The following is a 16,936-nucleotide window of genomic DNA, read 5'->3' as shown; positions in this document are numbered from 1 at the left end:
ATGTTTTCATGCAATTATGTAACGATTATCTTAAAATTTTTCGATTATTATAAATAGAAATGGAGAACTTTAAGTGATTTAATAAAATAAAAATAGTCGATTCATCTATGTCAAGTGGAGTCGTTTGGTAAACAAGTAAAAATATTGCCATTCCGCCCAATATCACCTTACCGAACGCAAGAAAATCGTGTCTCCGCAAAGGTCGAAGCGATGAACGACTCGTCTGAAATCAATGTTATTTTAAACAAAGCCAAAACCAATTGCTATAATTCTTTCATTGATGCGTCTCCAGCAGAGGGCAAATTCTGCGAATTAACGTTTGATGGTCTCATGTGTTGGCCGCAGACTCTCGCCGGCGTCCTAGCGAACCAATCGTGCTCTAACGAGTACATAAAATCAACGAAAATCGTAAGTTGAGTCAGAATTTTTTTCAAAACGCTACAAACATTTATTTTTTCAGGGCTTCGCCAGTAAACAATGCGACAGCGAAGGACGATGGCTCACACTGGGAAACATCGAACCGTGGACCAATTACAGCGAATGCGGTATCCTTTTCATTGAGAAAAAAATACTGAACGAAACATTGACCAATCCAAGTATTTACAATAAATGGCTACCAATTATCAAAAGCATTACACAATTTGGGTATATTCTGTCAACAATATCGCTAATTATCGCTCTGTTTGTTTTTATATACATCAAGTAAGTTAATTACGAGCAAATAAAGACAAATGAACTATTATTTTTAGGAGATTACACTGCGCTCGAAATAAACTTCACGTTCACTTGTTTGCATCTTTTGTAATGAGAGCGTTGATGTCACTTATTAAGGACGGGTTATTTGTTAAGGGCACTGCTTTACCTCACGAAATCATCTACGAAGACGGTGAACCGGTCTTCACCAAAGCGGATTACGTGAGTGCTCTGATCAATTAAAAGCTTGTTTGAGCTTGTATCGTCCGACCAACAACACTCATTCGTCCACCTTTTTCAGTCATGGGTTTGCAAAGCTATCATCAGCCTATGGAATTATTTCATAATGTCGAATTACATGTTTCTTTTGATGGAAAGCGCATACTTACACAATTTACTATTCTTGAAACTGTTCTCAGAGAACGGTGTTGCGATCTACTACTGCATGGGCTGGGGTTTCCCCGTCATTTTTATATTGCCTTGGATAATTTTCAAAATTAAAACTGAAAATTATTACTGCTGGACGCAACAAACCAATAAATATGTAGCCATGTTCATCGACGTTCCGATAGGACTTTCCGTCATTGTAAGTACGTCAGCGATTTGTCGACTGATTTCCGAAAATAATTTCCAGATAACTTTCATCCTGTTCACGTTAATAATGCGAATCTTGTCTGTGAAGCTGACTTCGATGTACATCCAACAGAGATGGGTCAAATACCAGAAGCTCGTCAGAGCAATTCTGATCTTGGTACCGCTGTTTGGAATTCCTTACGCCGTTTCCTTCGTGTTGTCGTTTTACGTCGACAACAACCAAACTTTCGAAATCTTGTGGTTGTTCTTCGACCAGACGTTCACCGCTTTCCAAGGTCTCTTTGCCAGTTTGGTCTACTGTTTACTGAACAGCGAAGTTCAGATGGAGATTGCGCGGAAGTATCATTCTTTCAAGGACAGAAACAACAAAGAGTTTAAAAGGAGAAGTCGGACGATATCGCACACGCAGCAGATACCGCTGACCGAAGAGATGCAGGAAATGCCGCAAAATTTCGGGATTCAAGAGCAAGTGTACGCCAACAAAACAAGTGATTATTTTTAAGTTTATTTATTGTAGCTTTAATCCACACAATAAACTTAAGTAAGTTATTTTCCTCTGAACTATTACATAATCACAGGACAGATTATATAAATATATAGAAAAATCGCTGATGCAAAAAATCATTATCATGCAATTTATCCCATTAAAAGTGACATAATACTAGTACGGACTAAAATGGTTTTACTCTGTTTGGTCTGGTAGAACTCTTATTTACAAATCCAACTCTGACTCGAATCAGAAAAAGAATCGCTGTCAAATATTTTATTCGAAAACATAACAACTACAACTATACCTTCAATTAATAAAGTACAAATTCCCTAATAAAAAAATGGAACGAATCATTTACAGCAAAAAAGAAAAAACAAAACGATCATAAATAAATGATTGCAAACTTGCAAGATGAAAACAGTGCTGGTGCATGTTATTAAAAAAATTATCACTCCTTACGAACTTTCCTCTTCCTCGCCCCGTCCCCTGAACCTTTAGGTGAATGATCCTGTCGTAAACGCAAGTCAAATATTGAACAAACTTCGATCGCGACAACCTCACCTCTGTTTTCCCTTCCGACTCTTCCTCCTCGTCGGTATCCGGTCCCGAATTCTTCTCCCTATCGTCGTCTTCCGGGTTTTCGACTTCTGCTTCCTCCACTTCCTCTTTCGCTTCTTCTTCTACGTCTTCAGTCGGTTCATCAGTCTTTTTGTTTTGCGCTGCTTGTCTCAGTTCCTCTTTCTCCTGTGCGATTTTACACATCAACAATACACATCGAGTAAAATCTTTCAACTAAATACCTGACTCTGACTAGCAGAGGATCCGGGCTTGCAGCAAAGGTATAATACGAGAACAACTGGTATGCCTAGCACGAGAATATACACACCCCAAAGCCAAGGGTACTCGTTGGTCAGGGTGGCTAACTTTTGAATTACGCTCTCCTACACAAAAAAGTACATTCAAGCGGTCACTGGGGCATTATAAAGGGACGATTCTACTGGGGTACAAAATAAAATACCTCCTCGACGCAAACGTAGAGATACCATATGTAAAAACCGATCGGTATGGCGCAATAAACGAAATACAAAAACCATGGTAGAGGCTTGTAATTCAGTTTTTTCATGATGCGACCCCACAACGTACCCTATTTCAGATTTGAATATATTTTTTTTAACAACATTTTGCAGGTTGGAGTTTAGCGACGCATTAAAACATATACTAACCGAATCCTTGGCAATCTTTTGCCTCTTCTTATCGAAAGTAGCAGCGGCCCAGTGGTCGGCGACGGCGAGGTCGTCAGTAATGATCACATTATCGAAGAAAATATCCTTTGACATTGACCATAATTCGAAACCAACAGCGGACTGCAATAAAAATAATCCAATAATTGTCGAATACAAAAATAAACATGTAATATCTGGCTTTTATTTGTACATAATGAACCCTGCTATAAAATTGCTATTATCGGAAATACGTAACGAAGGGTTTGACATACATCATACGTCACAATCGTAGTAGGTCACCATTTTAATTTTTACTGTTAAAAAGGAGGACCTATGTTCTCCGCCTTATCCACCGTAACAAAAAAACTCTGACGTAAAATATCCAAGCTTAATAATTTACTAATCGAATTAATGCATTTTTTATGTAAATACCACTCTTCGTCAACCAAAGATAGATAAAAATACTTTTCATTTAATTTATCTTTCTGAATAATGACAAAAACTTTACTGGCGAATGTACTTCTCATAATTACGAAAAACCTGTCCTACCTAACATATACAGGAGGTTATTCTAAATGATTGTAGTCGAAGTAGGCCATGTCCATGTTATTACGTTTTTGCCGCTTTCATGTGAACTGTCAGTTGTGTCACTGTCACTGTCATTTTTTAGGTGAAAAGTGCGGTGATTTATTTATTTTTGTTAAATTAACGATTGAATCCAGAAATATTGAGTTGTTCTACAATCAATTTTAAAAATATTGAGTTGTTTTGCATCCAATTTAACACATCATTTTGATGATTTTTTTATGTGGAGCGGCAACCATAAATTTTACATTCAGTTTTCACGCCTACTTCGACTACAATCATTTAGAATAACCCTGTATTTATCGACACCGCTGATGTTTTGAACTTTAATTGGGCTATACACTTGTTTTCTTGATATTTTATAAACAATAAAAAAAGAACCTGAACGAAATGAATATCATATCTATTTTCGGCCCCGTAATTTATTTTTTAAATATTCAGTTGGGTGCGGTTTAAGCACACAGTATCTTACCTAGCAACCCGTATCCCCCTCTACAGATAATTTACGCATTAACATGTTATGTTGTTTAATATTTGTTGCGAAAACGACATGTTCCTGAGCGGTTTCGGCTAATCGCGTATTAAAACCAGGGTTTAATATGCCGTAAAATGTCGCAACCTTCCTGCTGGACTATGGAGGGAATACTATTATAATAATTGGATTATGAATTGAGTCATCCTATACTTCCCATGAAACTAATTTAATAAAGAGGAGACAGGGTAAAGGCAATTTTTTAAAAACGTTCTACACATTCAAATTCAGCTCAAAAACGTGACCAATGAAAATTTGATAAAACGACTAAATTTTTTAAATTGAATTTGTGTTCTGGCGCAAACATTAATTTTTACAAAGTACATAGTAATGGATTATGTATAAAGTGCGCATACGTCGGTATTGTAAAATCATGCTCGGTACATTTAAATTAAATAAATAAAATCTGTAAGCTTTTGCAAATACAATTTCCCACTGAATCTGACAAGAGGAACCTTCCCATTAAGAAAAATATTGATTTAAATTATCATTACATCCACAACGTCGAGAGCAATTTCATATCGAGTTCAACAGCACCGCTTGATTCGCTTAATAGTACCATTGACGACACAAATCGAATTCCTAGAAAATTCGATTTGTTATCACTCGATAATAAAATTTACTTCCAAAATGCCTGTCAAAAGTTACACTTACAACTGCCTGCATTTTGAAGGGGTGCTTGTCTTCAAAGAACTCCGGATTCGCGATCCTCCTCGGCCTCCATTTCCCTTTGTAATTCGGATTATCAATCAACGGCGCCCTCCATTTGCCCTTGAATTCCGGATTGTTGATCAGCGGTGGTTCCCAAGATCCACACCCGACCGCATCTTTGCAAAGCGGATTGTCGATGAGCGGAGGTTCCCACTCTCCGTCCATTTCCGTGTCCCAATCGTCCGGTTTTTTAGCATCGGGATCCGGGATATGAGTCGGTTCGTTCTCCAACCAACCTTCGGGCATCACCGCCGATTCGTCGACGATCTGAGCCGGTGCGTCCTCGTCCCAATCGTCAGGTTTCACAGCTTCTGGATCGGCAATTTTCTCCCTCTCATCCCAGTCTTCAGGTTTCTTGTCGTTGGGATCGTCGATTTCTTTAGGGGGATTGACGGTGGGGGTGAAATCTTCCAACAAGCTTCCAGAATTGACAATCTTTCTGTCCAAAGATATTTCAAATGTATTGTCAGGTTGCAGCACCAGAGTGAACAAGTGGGGAAGCTTGTCGGAAAATGCGTCTTCGATGCGCTCTTTCGGTTTCTTGCAGTGTTTTTCTTCTAAGCTGCCGTTAAGAGGGTTGCGGTGTTTAAATATGAAGTGCAGTTTATGGTCGTTGCCGCATTTATCGGGACCAAACATAATGGAATATGGCGTTTTGTCGTGGAAGTTGTTCAGATTTTGGGTTTCAGGGCCCTGACTCAGTAATTTCAAATAAGCACCGCCGCATTCTTGCCCGTCTTGGAAAATCACTTCGTACTGGACGATTAAAGGTTTGGTGTCAAAGTTGAAAGGTTTCAATAAGGATGACGCAATGGCGGCGTGTTTGGCTTTCGATTTGAGTACCAAACCTTTGTCACCCACTAATCCGTCTTTCCCTGCCCCCTCTATCTGCCATTCTCCGTCGTATTTCGCTATATCTTCTGAGATTCCTTCTTTTTTCGCTTGCGATTTCACCCATCGCTTGGCAAACTGATCCAAGTCATCAAAGTGTTCAGCTAAATAAATTCTTTTTGGATCTAAGGGTTCAGGACTTTCGTATGGTATATCTATGACAGGTTCCTCTGTCTCCACTATTGCTTCTTCAGAGTCATCCACTTCATCACATTTTCCGTTGGAAAAAATTATAAGTAAACTAACTATTGCAGTTACAATTTTTATGTGCATTGTGCTCAACGTGACGTCATATATTGTCCTGCAATGCAAATAAGTATCTAGTTACTAGAAAAGCTCGTATAATTCGCGACGAAATATTAAATAATGAAAGTCATCAAGGACTAATCTAATTTAAAAAAATTAACCGGAGGGGTTACTGAACGACACTTCCTGATATCGATTCGAGCAGCAAAATTATCGCCGAAAATGTACGAAATTGAGAACTCTGACTGTGTTGTTGTTGCGTTGTTACTAGAAATGTACAGGAACACCCGATTTTTACAAGGAATTACGAAAATCAGTTCCGGCCGACAAATTAAAATGTCATACCTAACCTCAAATTCCGGAAGCGGTTTTTATGCACAGCACACTATTTAACGTATTCACAACACAATTGCAAACATCAGCAGCTTAATTCACTTCAAAACTAATCGTAAGGTGAGTTAATTTAACATTGGATAAATGTAATTGAGGTTTTAAGGACCACGTATATCATGGCATTCGTGAAGGAGAATAAACACAAAACTATCAGCCAATCAGCATCAAACAGATGGCAAAATAGAATCACATTTGAAAATAGGCGGCAAGATAGCACGCTTCCTAGGCTACTAGATTCAAACAATTTCAAGGATTGACTTCAAATTTTTTTTATAATTTCGTCGAAAGAAGGGTTGTAGAGTGTATAAAGTATTTATTTTTTAAATAAATGCATATAATAAATACAGAAAATTATTATCACAGGTCAGATGATATAAATTAATTAATTTTGCAACATAACATGTTTGAATGAAAGCCATTTCACAGCAAAGCAGCCATAAAGCGGTTATAAAAATACAAGTTTAGGAATAAAAAGAAATAATGAGCAATATTGATTGGTCTTTGTGTCATCAATAATAAACGAGTTCCGATATAAACAACATTGAGCATAAATTTAGATATTTTTTTGGCCCTTATTCTAATAATACTCGTAAATGGAACGATAATCCAATTCTATTAGAAAACATCTTTGGCTTTTATTTTATTTTTTTTAAACAAGTATTCATCCCTAGTTTTCCTGCAATCATGGCGTGTCTTTCAATTTTATTCCAGACTGTAGCCATCATCAGTGTATAAAACATAGAAATGGTTATCAGAATCTTTAAGATGTGATAAATAAAATTATAGCCGAATGGCGAATTAGTTGTTAAAGTAACAACAAGTAAAATGAATGAAACAAAAGTGAAAAACCAATACAAATATTTATGATTATTCAAATTCTTGAGCGCTTCATCGCAAATCTCAATACTCTCCTCTAATATTGTTTTCTTTAAATGCACATCCTCTTTTATTGACTGAATCTCACTTCTTCTGATAATCAAAGTAGCAGCTACAGCTTCATGATCTGAGTAACTGTAAGAACACTCAGGGACTTTGTTAGGCAATGGCAGCTCATAGCTTTTTAAGTCAACTTGTAAGTTTGAGCTGGAATGATACATGATGTAGTCAAGCCTTTTACCAGGTATATTCTTCTTGAGTAGAGCGGTAGGTGTGTAACTGTTTGTGAGACTCTCACAAGTTGCTGCCATGTCTTGTACTGTTTCACCAGCTTCATTGAAGGCATCTGTAAATCCAGACACATTCAGTATAATCCTGTAGGCTAAATCTCCAGGTTCCGTATTTAAATCTCCAGCTAAAATGACCAGGTCAGCACCTCCTGATGTCATCTGAATGAATTGAGCAGTATCAAAGGCTTGAAGCACTCTATGAGCTTGATATTCATCACATTTGCGGTTGTATTCTGCATGTAACTGAGGAAATTTTAATTAATTCCAATGCAATTATCATGAAAAAAGACTTACATGTGCAGAATAAATATTAATGATATAATTGTTAACTTTCAATCTGCATAAACCTACTCCTTTTCCACCAAACCAATCTCCATGGTGGATTTTGTGAATGTATCCATTGACAGGCCACTGATGGAAAAACACTTCTTCCATTGTGTGACGTGACAAGATACAAATTCCAGAACCCGTGACTCCACTAAAAACGGCGATACAGTCGGGGTTATTTCATACAAAATAATCACCTGTAAAAGTAGTGGGAATAAGGCAAGACTCCTGACACTTTGTGCTTGATTAATTCATAATCCGATTTGAGCCAAATTTCTTGAAGGCAGACTACATCATAATGGCTTGTTGCTAACATTTCTCCTATCGCCTTTATTCTGTGTATCCTGTCTCTTGAAACTACGGCAAGGCCCCTGAAACTTACTATTTGAAGCCAATGCTCACTTATCACATGTCAGAATTTACCAGCAATTCAAAGTAAATACTTTAAGCTCCATCTTCACTAAGAACGACTACCGATTTATTGAAAATGATAAATTTAAAACTCATACATATTTTAAGATTAGAGACGCGTGACGTGTGACATTTCGGTATTGTTCACTTGGCAACCACTTGGCAACTGTCATACTGTCAATATATACCTATATACGTCAAAATGTCAAATTGTATTGGATTTTCCAGCGATTTTCCCAATGATTCTTTCTTTATTCTTTATAATCATTTGAAAAGTAAACATTTGTACCGGACATATTGACCACATTGCATTTTAAATTAAATTTACAAATTTACAATTTCAAATTGATTGTTACTCCTGTTGATAGAGTTGTGATCTGTTTTACCGACCCCCCACTTAGTTTTTTAAATTTCGTACATTCGCAGCTTTTTCGTACAGTGGTTTGTGGTTAAAAACTAAAATTTTATAAAACTTATAAAAATGAACGAGTTAGTGATTCCACCTGCACCCCTTTGGTACAGGAGTTCGGTGGTGACATGTGCCCCAGACAACACATTGGTGTATGGATCTAAAAACGATATAATAGTCCTCAAAGAGGGGGGCCCTGAAGAATGTGCCGAAGTAACATTCATCCAAGGAGCCCACTCTAAAACGTACTTTTCTTCATTTTAAGTCCAACCAAATCAATTGATTAGTTATTTCTCCATTACAGTCTTACTTCGATCAGTTTGAACAAAAAATGGAAAGATCCCCATTCATATGCAGTTTCTTTGGGAGAGGATAGCGTAATCAAAGTATGGAACCTTGAGACTTTTGAAAAAAAGACTTCAAACAAGGATCATGTGGTAAGTACATTTAATTTTTTGTTTTCAACTGTAATCAAATGGTTTAGGAACATAAAGAACCAGTAATTGGGGCCGTTTTTGCTGGCGACGATAGAGTTGTAAGCGCCGCCTCAAACGGTTTTATTACAATATGGAACATCAATACAAATGAATCTAAACCTTTGAAAGATTTATTCAAAAGCAAAGTCACCCTCACCTGTCTTTCCTCTTGTCCTCATGCTACTTGGTTGCTAGCTTTTGGTTTAAATAATGGTGGTGTGGTTGTCGCAGATTTACGTCGTAAGTTTCACCACGTTTTTACTATCTAGTTCTGTGTTCATTTATTTTGTTCAGGAAATGGGCGAATTCTGTATAAATTGAGGGGGCACTATCAGGCTGTTGTCTCATTATCCTGGTGCCCTGCACCAGTTAATATTTTTCCAAGACATATACAGAACAAAGTCAAAAATAAATCTGAGGGTGGGGAAAATGACAATAAAAGTGAAGACCTAGGGCATGCAGAGAACAAAATTAAAAATACATCTGAGGGAGGGGAAAGTGAGAACAAAAATGAAGATCCAAAATTGGAAAATGAGCAAAATGTTTCTCAGTCTAAAAAATCAAATCCTTGGATAAATTTAGTCCATGTCGATGATGCGGAAATTTCCCAAGATGAACAAAAACCTCTTGTGGAGTCTGACGACTTCTTAGATGAGTGTAACGCTTTAAAGTCTAAAATTTTGGGAGAAGATGTGCCCACAACGCCATCTAAAAAACTTGAAGAAACATTTGAAGCGCTAGTAGAAAGCATAAAAGAATTAAGTCCGTCGCAAGAAATTTGTCAGCAGAGAGTTTGTGATAGACCTCTGCCAAAATTATTTGATCCAAGTGGTGACTTTTTGGATGATCTCGTTTCTGATACTTCATTTGTGGAAGATAAGAATTTTAAAAGTGGACAGGAGGAAGAATGTGAAACAAAAATCGAAAAGAAATGTGAGGAAAGCGAACTAGATGAAGACAAAAACGTTGACGCTGAACGTGAGAATAACCAAGGAGTAAAAGAACAAACAAGTGAAACAGAAGATAAAAATGCAGAACAAGAGGCAAATGCAGTTGATGCGGTAGATAGTGGAATAATGACGGATGAATCATTTGTCAAAAATGACGAAACTGAAGAGGAACCAAGGACTGAATACTTGTTAGCATCCTCCGGAAAAGACAAAAGCATCTACATTTGGCGTGCAGGCACGGATGGACGAATGCAAACGTTTTTCAATATGCCAAAAAGGGGCAGTCGCCGAGACAAGAATTCAAATGCTTGGATTGCCATCTGTTGGGTCACTCCCGACACGATCCTCTCGTCATCGGCAACAGGCGAGGTTCTAGCTTGGCCTTTGCCAAAACCAAAAGAGTAAGTCTACCAATTTATATTTTTCAAGACTAAAAGTAATTGGATATTGTAGATCCAATAAACAGTACAAGGTGGTTCATTATGAACACTCCTCTCTTATTTTCAACATAGTAGCGCCGCCCAAATACTCATCTCGATACAATTGGCGTGACCAAATTGAATTAAAAGTGTGGACTTGGGGTCAGGACGGGCGTTTGATAAATTACGATGTAAATGAAGGAAAAGTACGGCTTAGTTACTCCACAGTTACCGCTTCTGTTACCTGTTTGGACTCACTATCTCTCGATCCGAATCGGTTTGTTTCCATTTTTGTTTCTGTAACTCTTTACTCTCTTGATCTTTATTAGATTAGCGATCGGTCTAAGAGACGGAAATATTCGTGTTTGGGATTTAAGTCTTCCGCATACAAAAATTGTCAAAATGCAGAAATATCAACAAAAGTTTACGCACAAGGTATCTGCGATTGCTTGGCACCCAATTAAAGAAATGGTTTTGGGATTCGGGACCGAAGAAGGACGAGTAATGAAATAAAAAAAGTTTGTTGCCAAATATCTAATTTTATTATACATTTAGGTCGGTTTTATTGAGATGATTTCCAAAAAAAATACTCTGTTTCCTCACTATTTTCGCAACCAAGTGTACAAGGTCGAATGGGGACCGATCGAGGGAAATAAGAACAATCTAGGACTGTACGTATTGGCTGAAGGAAAAATGGCAGTTTACGATATAACTCAACCCAACGAAGGTAAAACATCAATTTTGAATTTTACGTTATTGTATCTGTTGTTCAAGACCCTATACAGTTGGAGCTCCCCGAAAAGTTGTACGTTTATAAGTTTGCGTGGAAGCCAGATTTTACTTTGTTGTTAATAAATGGTAAAGATGGTTTGTTGCTCATTTTGACAACGGATCTGGTGGCACTTACAACACTCTATCCGACCGAGAAGTGTCTGAATAAAATCGTGTGGCATCCAGATGCTTTTACAAATAACGTCGAGATTTCTCCTCGGTGCAAATGGTTCGCTGCGACCACCTCGAAGGGACTTTTAGTTTATGACTGCAGTTCTCTAGAAGAAAATAAAAATTTTGCTGATAATATTGTAGCCAATTTTGAAGGACATTTGAAGCCTCCGTTGTCTCTAGCGTGGTGTCCTTTTGAAGGGAATAAAATTGTGTCGACGGCAGCTGACGGCTTGGCTCTCGTAATTAAATAAATTTTCTGAAAATTACAATATCTGATAGTTTCTGTTGTTCAGGTCTGGGATGTGATTACAAAATCTCTTATTTCAACCTTTGTTGATCCATTTATTGGACATAATCAGAGTATTCTGTGGAGTCCTCACGATCCCGATTTAATCATAATCGGTGACAGAACAATTAGAATTTGGAGGATTTCTAAAAATCCACCCAGGACCGACGAAGGTAAAATAAATCGATGAGGTATCGTTTATCGATATAATTTTTTGTAGAATTTTTGACCGCCAGAAAACGATTGCTAGCTAAAACAGCTAAGAGTGATTTGGAAAAGTCAAATAAAAATAAAACTAAAGCGGACGTGCCTTCGAAGATTAAAATTGTTGCTAAGAACTCGATAGTTCCACCATTTTATGTTTCAAATGATGAAAACATAAGCGCACAAGTTGCCGAGATGAGAAAAGTGTTGGCAAGTGGAGAAAGTTTGGTTGAGAATGTTGATAATTCTTTGGACCCTCTACAACTCTTTGGGACAAAGCAACAGGTATCCCAACTCTTGGATGCAAATTGTAAGTATTTATTATTGTTAATGGAACGAACTAAAATGATACGATACTATCGATAAAACAGACGATCAACAGAAAAAGGAAGGAAAACATAAGTCTTGCGAAATGATTTCTTTGTGGAAGGGAAATTTGGAAGATCACATTCAAGACGCCATAAATGAGAATCGTGTTACTCCCACACTGATTGTGTTAGCTCCGATGGTTTCACCAAAGTAAGTAAATGTTTATTTTAAAGTCATCTTAATTAAGTTATAACTTAGGCTGTGGCGAAACGCGTGTGAAGTTTACGCCAAGAAATTATCGGAAGAAGCGAATTCTGATCCTTTAGAAACCGCGATGTATTTCTTGGCTTGTCACAAAGTGGAGGAAGCAGTCAATTGCTTGTGTTTAAATTCGATGTTCAGAGAAGCTTTGGCTTTAACCAAACAAAGATTTCCCGAAGATAGCGATATGATTACCAAAGTTACGGAACAATGGGCCGAACATTGTACCAATACTGGGAATTTCGAAAATGCTGCTTTCTGGTAAATTTAACTCGTAAAATTGTTAATTTATTCTAATATCGATTTTCAGCTATATTTCTTTGAAACAATATGAGGACGCCGCAAAAGTATTGGCGCGACGTAGTCGTAAAGAATTTTTGGAATTTGCGGCGGAGTTAGCTGAGAAAGCACAAAATAAGAAGTTGTACAACTCTATTAAATTTAAATGTACCGAGATTGAAACTGCAGAACAAAATGCAACAACTGAGAATGAAGAAAATGTGCCTTCTAGAGTCGATGCCGTTTTGAAAAATATAACAGAAAATGATGAACAGTCCGTTAGCGGTTCAGAAAGTGAAGATAAATCGGAAAAGGAGGTTAAAGAGATTGAAGTTTCTCTTAGTTTAAAGGTGACAGATCAGATTACTCAGCACAATGAAGTGCCTAAATCCAGCGACCATGGCGAGGACCACGAAATACAAAATATTTGTTAATTTACTACGTTTTAAAGACTGACTGAGTCTAGGAAGTACTTTTTATTTTATTATTGTAAGAATTAAAAATAATTTTCTTAATTTAATTTTAATGTATTCTTTTCATTGAAATTATGGAATATATTTTTTTGTTACTAATAAAAACCTTAAAAATTACATTTGTTGGGTAAATCTAATATTGCAAATCTACATATGCACAATATGTACACACACCCGAGGTCATTACTATCCGCCAATTCCCTACAGTGAAGTCTGTAAAATTTTCTTGTGAAGGTTGTTTGCCAAAGTATGAAAATCAAAAACACTAAGAGTCAGAAGTAACGATCCCTAATAAACTGAAGCACGTAAATGTAATTGCAGTATCTCTGTTGCAGTAAAAAAGTCTTTGCGGACAAAGAGCAGAGTTGCCATCCACAGAAAGTATAAACTACTAAAAGGTAACTCTGCCTATTTTACTTTTTATTTAATGGACGGATAGTAATGAAATCGACTTTATAATAATAAAGCTTTTTTGCATGAGCAGAATCTGATAGTACCTAGTTAAACATTGGCAAGTGCTTGGTACATAAGCAAATCTTCAGAAATATCACTTATTTTGAACTCTTGATTTGCTGGCAAGAATACAGCTGTTCCAGGAATAAGGCAAATGTTATCTGATTTGGCTTTGCCGTTGACAACAAGCACAGTACTGGCTGAACCTCGTTTTTTAACATTATAGCTTTTTAGAGAGATAGGAGCCTGTAAAATAAATTGGTAAGTGTTGAATCATGATTGATTATGTATTTCTTAACATGACTGCTCTATTATAATCGGCCTGTTCAAAAGTGTAGTTTGAGTGATCCCCGCAGAGCACTAGTAAACGGGCGCTTTTTGGGGATATTATTCATCTTAAGATTTTGTCACCGAGAATTTTTCTTGTTCAAATGACATTGTGAAAAAATTCCTTGTTTTTTGCTGCTTTGAAATTAAATTTGTGAACTTTTTCCTTATTGTTCGTTGTTTTTGTGTTTACTGTTCTTTGTTATTTTGCGTATTGATTATTATTTTTAGTGAAGCGCCCGTTTTGTCGCGCTCTCATCGGCGGAAATTGGCTCTTTCTTGGAAACATTTGCATAATGTATTTTTAGTGTGAACAGGCCTGTTATAATACAGCAAGTCATGCTTTTTAAATAGGGACAACTTTTATGTAAGTACAGGAAATACATAATAAAATTCGTGAACCCCTGTCATCAGAATTAAGAATGTAACAACAGATGACGCTTCATTAGAACTAGGTGCCATCTACCGTTAATATCTGTAAACAACTTATTGGGAAAGTTTTTTTCGAAGTTTTGTGCATACAATAGAGCCAAGGTTCAAACTTACTCGAATTTGAGCAATGGCAAAGTCTGCTACCGGTGGTTTAAAAATTTGGCAGCAATTGTCTTCCACGATTGGTTTAAAGATTTTTTCTTTTGCTGTTTCACCCTTGTAAATAATCATGGAGCATAACGTGTCTACGTCGATGTATTTTGGAGTCAAGCCTGCGCGGACGACATTATCAGAACAAGCCATGCATTCAATACAATCTGTAAAAAAAAAACAACAATCACTTTATTGTTAAACAACCCTTAGGCCCGGTATTTCAGTCGTGGGTTAAACCAAATAAAAATGGTTAACTATTAAATTACCTGGTTAGGGGTATTTCGGTGTCGGGTTGGTTCTAATCAAGGTTAAATTTAACTGGAAAGTTAACCCAGGGGATAGGGGTGGGTTAACCTGCTTTTTCTCGGTTAGACATGCGCATTACTCGTGCCAAAAGTGCGGTGCAGAATTATTTATTTTTCTGTTTTGGCAAGTTTAATATTAAATTAGCACTTATAACGGCTATTTCGCATTTTGAAGGGGCGCCAAATGAAAGTTTGAAAATGGACAGTCGTCGAAGGTCAAAAAATTAGAGTTTGATATAAGCATTGTATTTACATTAAAATGTTAATTGTGAAATTCAATTTAATTTGATCTTACAATAGGTATTATTTTATTTATTTATTCATTTACAAAGTCCTTATAGATTTTTTGTTTAAATTTTACTTATATCTCTTTATTTTATTGTTGCTTTTTTTTCGGTATTTGTAGACAATGTGTAAAATTGTACAATTTATAACATGCAAATATATTATTATTATTATTATTATTTATTTTTACTTGAATAGATATTTTTTTATTATAGTTTACAGTATTGTAAAAGAATTATTTTTTGTTAATAAAAGATTATTTTATTTAATAGTATGCCCGTACCTTGTGTTTCATAAATTTTTATATGTTCTGATTTTCCCCGAATTAAAAAGAGCTAGAAGATTTTTTTTTTTATTGTTACATTAATATTTATAATTATTTTCTTGTTTTTTAATATACATATCTGATCCAAAAGTCGGTATCTGTTGTAAAATTCCATTATAAAAAAATAGGTATGAATTTTTGAATAAAAACACCACTCTTTAACCAAAACAACTCTACACGTGGGTTAAATACTGTCACAGCTGACAGCAAACGGCAGCATTCTACACCTGTCCGCTACGACTGGCTACGAGCTTTTCGAATATGTCTGCCGAAAGCACTGCCAACATTAAGAAAAAGTTGGTTAAATACTTTAACCCATAACTAAGCACTGAAATGCGCATACAAGGTTAATAATTGGGTTAAAATTTAACCGCGTTTTGCAAACCCAAAAGTTAACCCTGCACTGAAATACTGGGCCTTAGTGATGTATTACCTCCATAAAGGTATGCATGAGGCAAGTTGGGCCCTAAGTAAATAGCTTGAAAAGGTTCCAATTTCAGATAATTTAGAAAATATACAACAAAACATCCAACATCATCAGGGTAATGGCGATAAAGTCTCTCAATAAGATCTGCCAGCTGGTTTTTTCTTTCATTTACATCTAAAAAAAAAATGTTACAAATATGATTACAAAATAATAAAAGATACCTAGAGACTGAAACCTATGAAGTAATTTTTTCAGTTGTTCACTAATTACATGTTTGGGGGTGGCAAAGATGGCCTTAAAAGCTTCTTTTAATAGTTCAACAGTGTCAGCTTTATACTTTTCTGCAGCATCGCCAGTTACTTTTTTCAATTCAGGAATGTCTGAAATGGTTAAAGAACACTAATAGATTAAATTTTGTAAAATAAGAGTAAAAAAATACTCATGAGAAAAAATGAAATTTCAGGAAGAGGTCTAAAACCACACAGAGCCTCAAAAGGAGTTAATGCTATTGCCAATTCAGGTTTGTGGTTAGGGTCCTTGTAAATGTCAGGTCGTTGTTTATGCAATTCTTCTGCATGTTTCTAAACATCACTCTATTAAATGCAGTTAAAGGTGAACAGTTTTTTTACCTTTGCAGGATGCGCCTGAATCGATAATGCTTGATTCACTGATAAGACTTTGAACAAAAATGGAAGTTGGTCACCAAACTGCTTACGGACATTATCCCCCAAATATTCCGGGTGCTGAGCTATTACTTTCGACAAATCATCCCCATTTTTGAGACTAGACGGTCCATTAACATGAGTTCCTAGCCAGAGCTCGGCGTACGGCACATTCTTCTCGATTTTAAAATTTTTATTAACGTTCGCATGAAGAGCCGCCACTTTACTTTCACCACCTTTCCTACCCCACGCGTACGTTTGTATTTTGTAATTTAATTCCATTTTATGCAGTAT

The 16,936-nt window shown here is 36.4% G+C and overlaps 4 protein-coding genes across 5 annotated transcripts; 2 read left to right on the top strand and 2 right to left on the bottom strand.

Moving 5' to 3' along the window:
* The first annotated feature begins 210 nt into the window (after positions 1-210).
* Positions 211-1,836, top strand: LOC138133539 (parathyroid hormone/parathyroid hormone-related peptide receptor-like). Its single transcript, XM_069051491.1, has 5 exons — positions 211-408; positions 461-702; positions 750-915; positions 995-1,279; positions 1,328-1,836. The coding sequence occupies exons 1-5, from the start codon at positions 211-213 to the stop codon at positions 1,787-1,789; spliced, it is 1,353 nt and encodes a 450-aa protein (XP_068907592.1). The 3' UTR covers positions 1,790-1,836.
* Positions 1,837-2,035: 199 nt separating this feature from the next.
* LOC138133536 (calnexin-like) lies at positions 2,036-6,479 on the bottom strand. 2 transcript variants are annotated; one of them, XM_069051483.1, is made up of 6 exons: positions 6,311-6,479; positions 4,772-6,020; positions 3,001-3,141; positions 2,578-2,718; positions 2,339-2,521; positions 2,036-2,285 (listed from the first exon to the last, which is right to left on the bottom strand). In XM_069051483.1, the coding sequence occupies exons 2-6, from the start codon at positions 5,990-5,992 to the stop codon at positions 2,226-2,228; spliced, it is 1,746 nt and encodes a 581-aa protein (XP_068907584.1). In that variant the 5' UTR covers positions 5,993-6,020; positions 6,311-6,479; the 3' UTR covers positions 2,036-2,225. The 2 variants fall into 2 exon arrangements, with proteins under 2 accessions (XP_068907584.1, XP_068907585.1); XM_069051484.1 differs by having other exon boundaries at positions 6,316-6,479.
* Positions 6,480-6,651: 172 nt separating this feature from the next.
* On the bottom strand, positions 6,652-16,935 carry LOC138133164 (uncharacterized). The gene is made up of 10 exons (XM_069050961.1): positions 16,610-16,935; positions 16,420-16,561; positions 16,202-16,360; positions 15,987-16,154; positions 14,600-14,802; positions 13,777-13,972; positions 8,275-8,311; positions 8,049-8,222; positions 7,819-8,002; positions 6,652-7,767 (listed from the first exon to the last, which is right to left on the bottom strand). The coding sequence occupies exons 1-10, from the start codon at positions 16,922-16,924 to the stop codon at positions 6,994-6,996; spliced, it is 2,352 nt and encodes a 783-aa protein (XP_068907062.1). The 5' UTR covers positions 16,925-16,935; the 3' UTR covers positions 6,652-6,993.
* rig (rigor mortis) lies at positions 8,656-13,390 on the top strand. Its single transcript, XM_069051478.1, has 13 exons — positions 8,656-8,916; positions 8,976-9,108; positions 9,156-9,387; positions 9,442-10,498; positions 10,551-10,793; positions 10,846-11,017; positions 11,072-11,243; positions 11,291-11,700; positions 11,755-11,920; positions 11,968-12,261; positions 12,323-12,470; positions 12,519-12,782; positions 12,832-13,390. Exons 1-13 carry the CDS (start codon positions 8,744-8,746, stop codon positions 13,232-13,234), a joined length of 3,867 nt encoding a protein of 1,288 aa, XP_068907579.1. The 5' UTR covers positions 8,656-8,743; the 3' UTR covers positions 13,235-13,390.
* Position 16,936: the final 1 nt, after the last annotated feature.

Source organism: Tenebrio molitor, chromosome 6, assembly GCF_963966145.1.
Source record: "Tenebrio molitor chromosome 6, icTenMoli1.1, whole genome shotgun sequence".
NCBI lineage: Eukaryota > Metazoa > Arthropoda > Insecta > Coleoptera > Tenebrionidae > Tenebrio > Tenebrio molitor.
The sequence above is the reverse complement of the archived record's forward strand: the minus strand, read 5'-3'. Positions and strand labels throughout refer to the sequence as shown.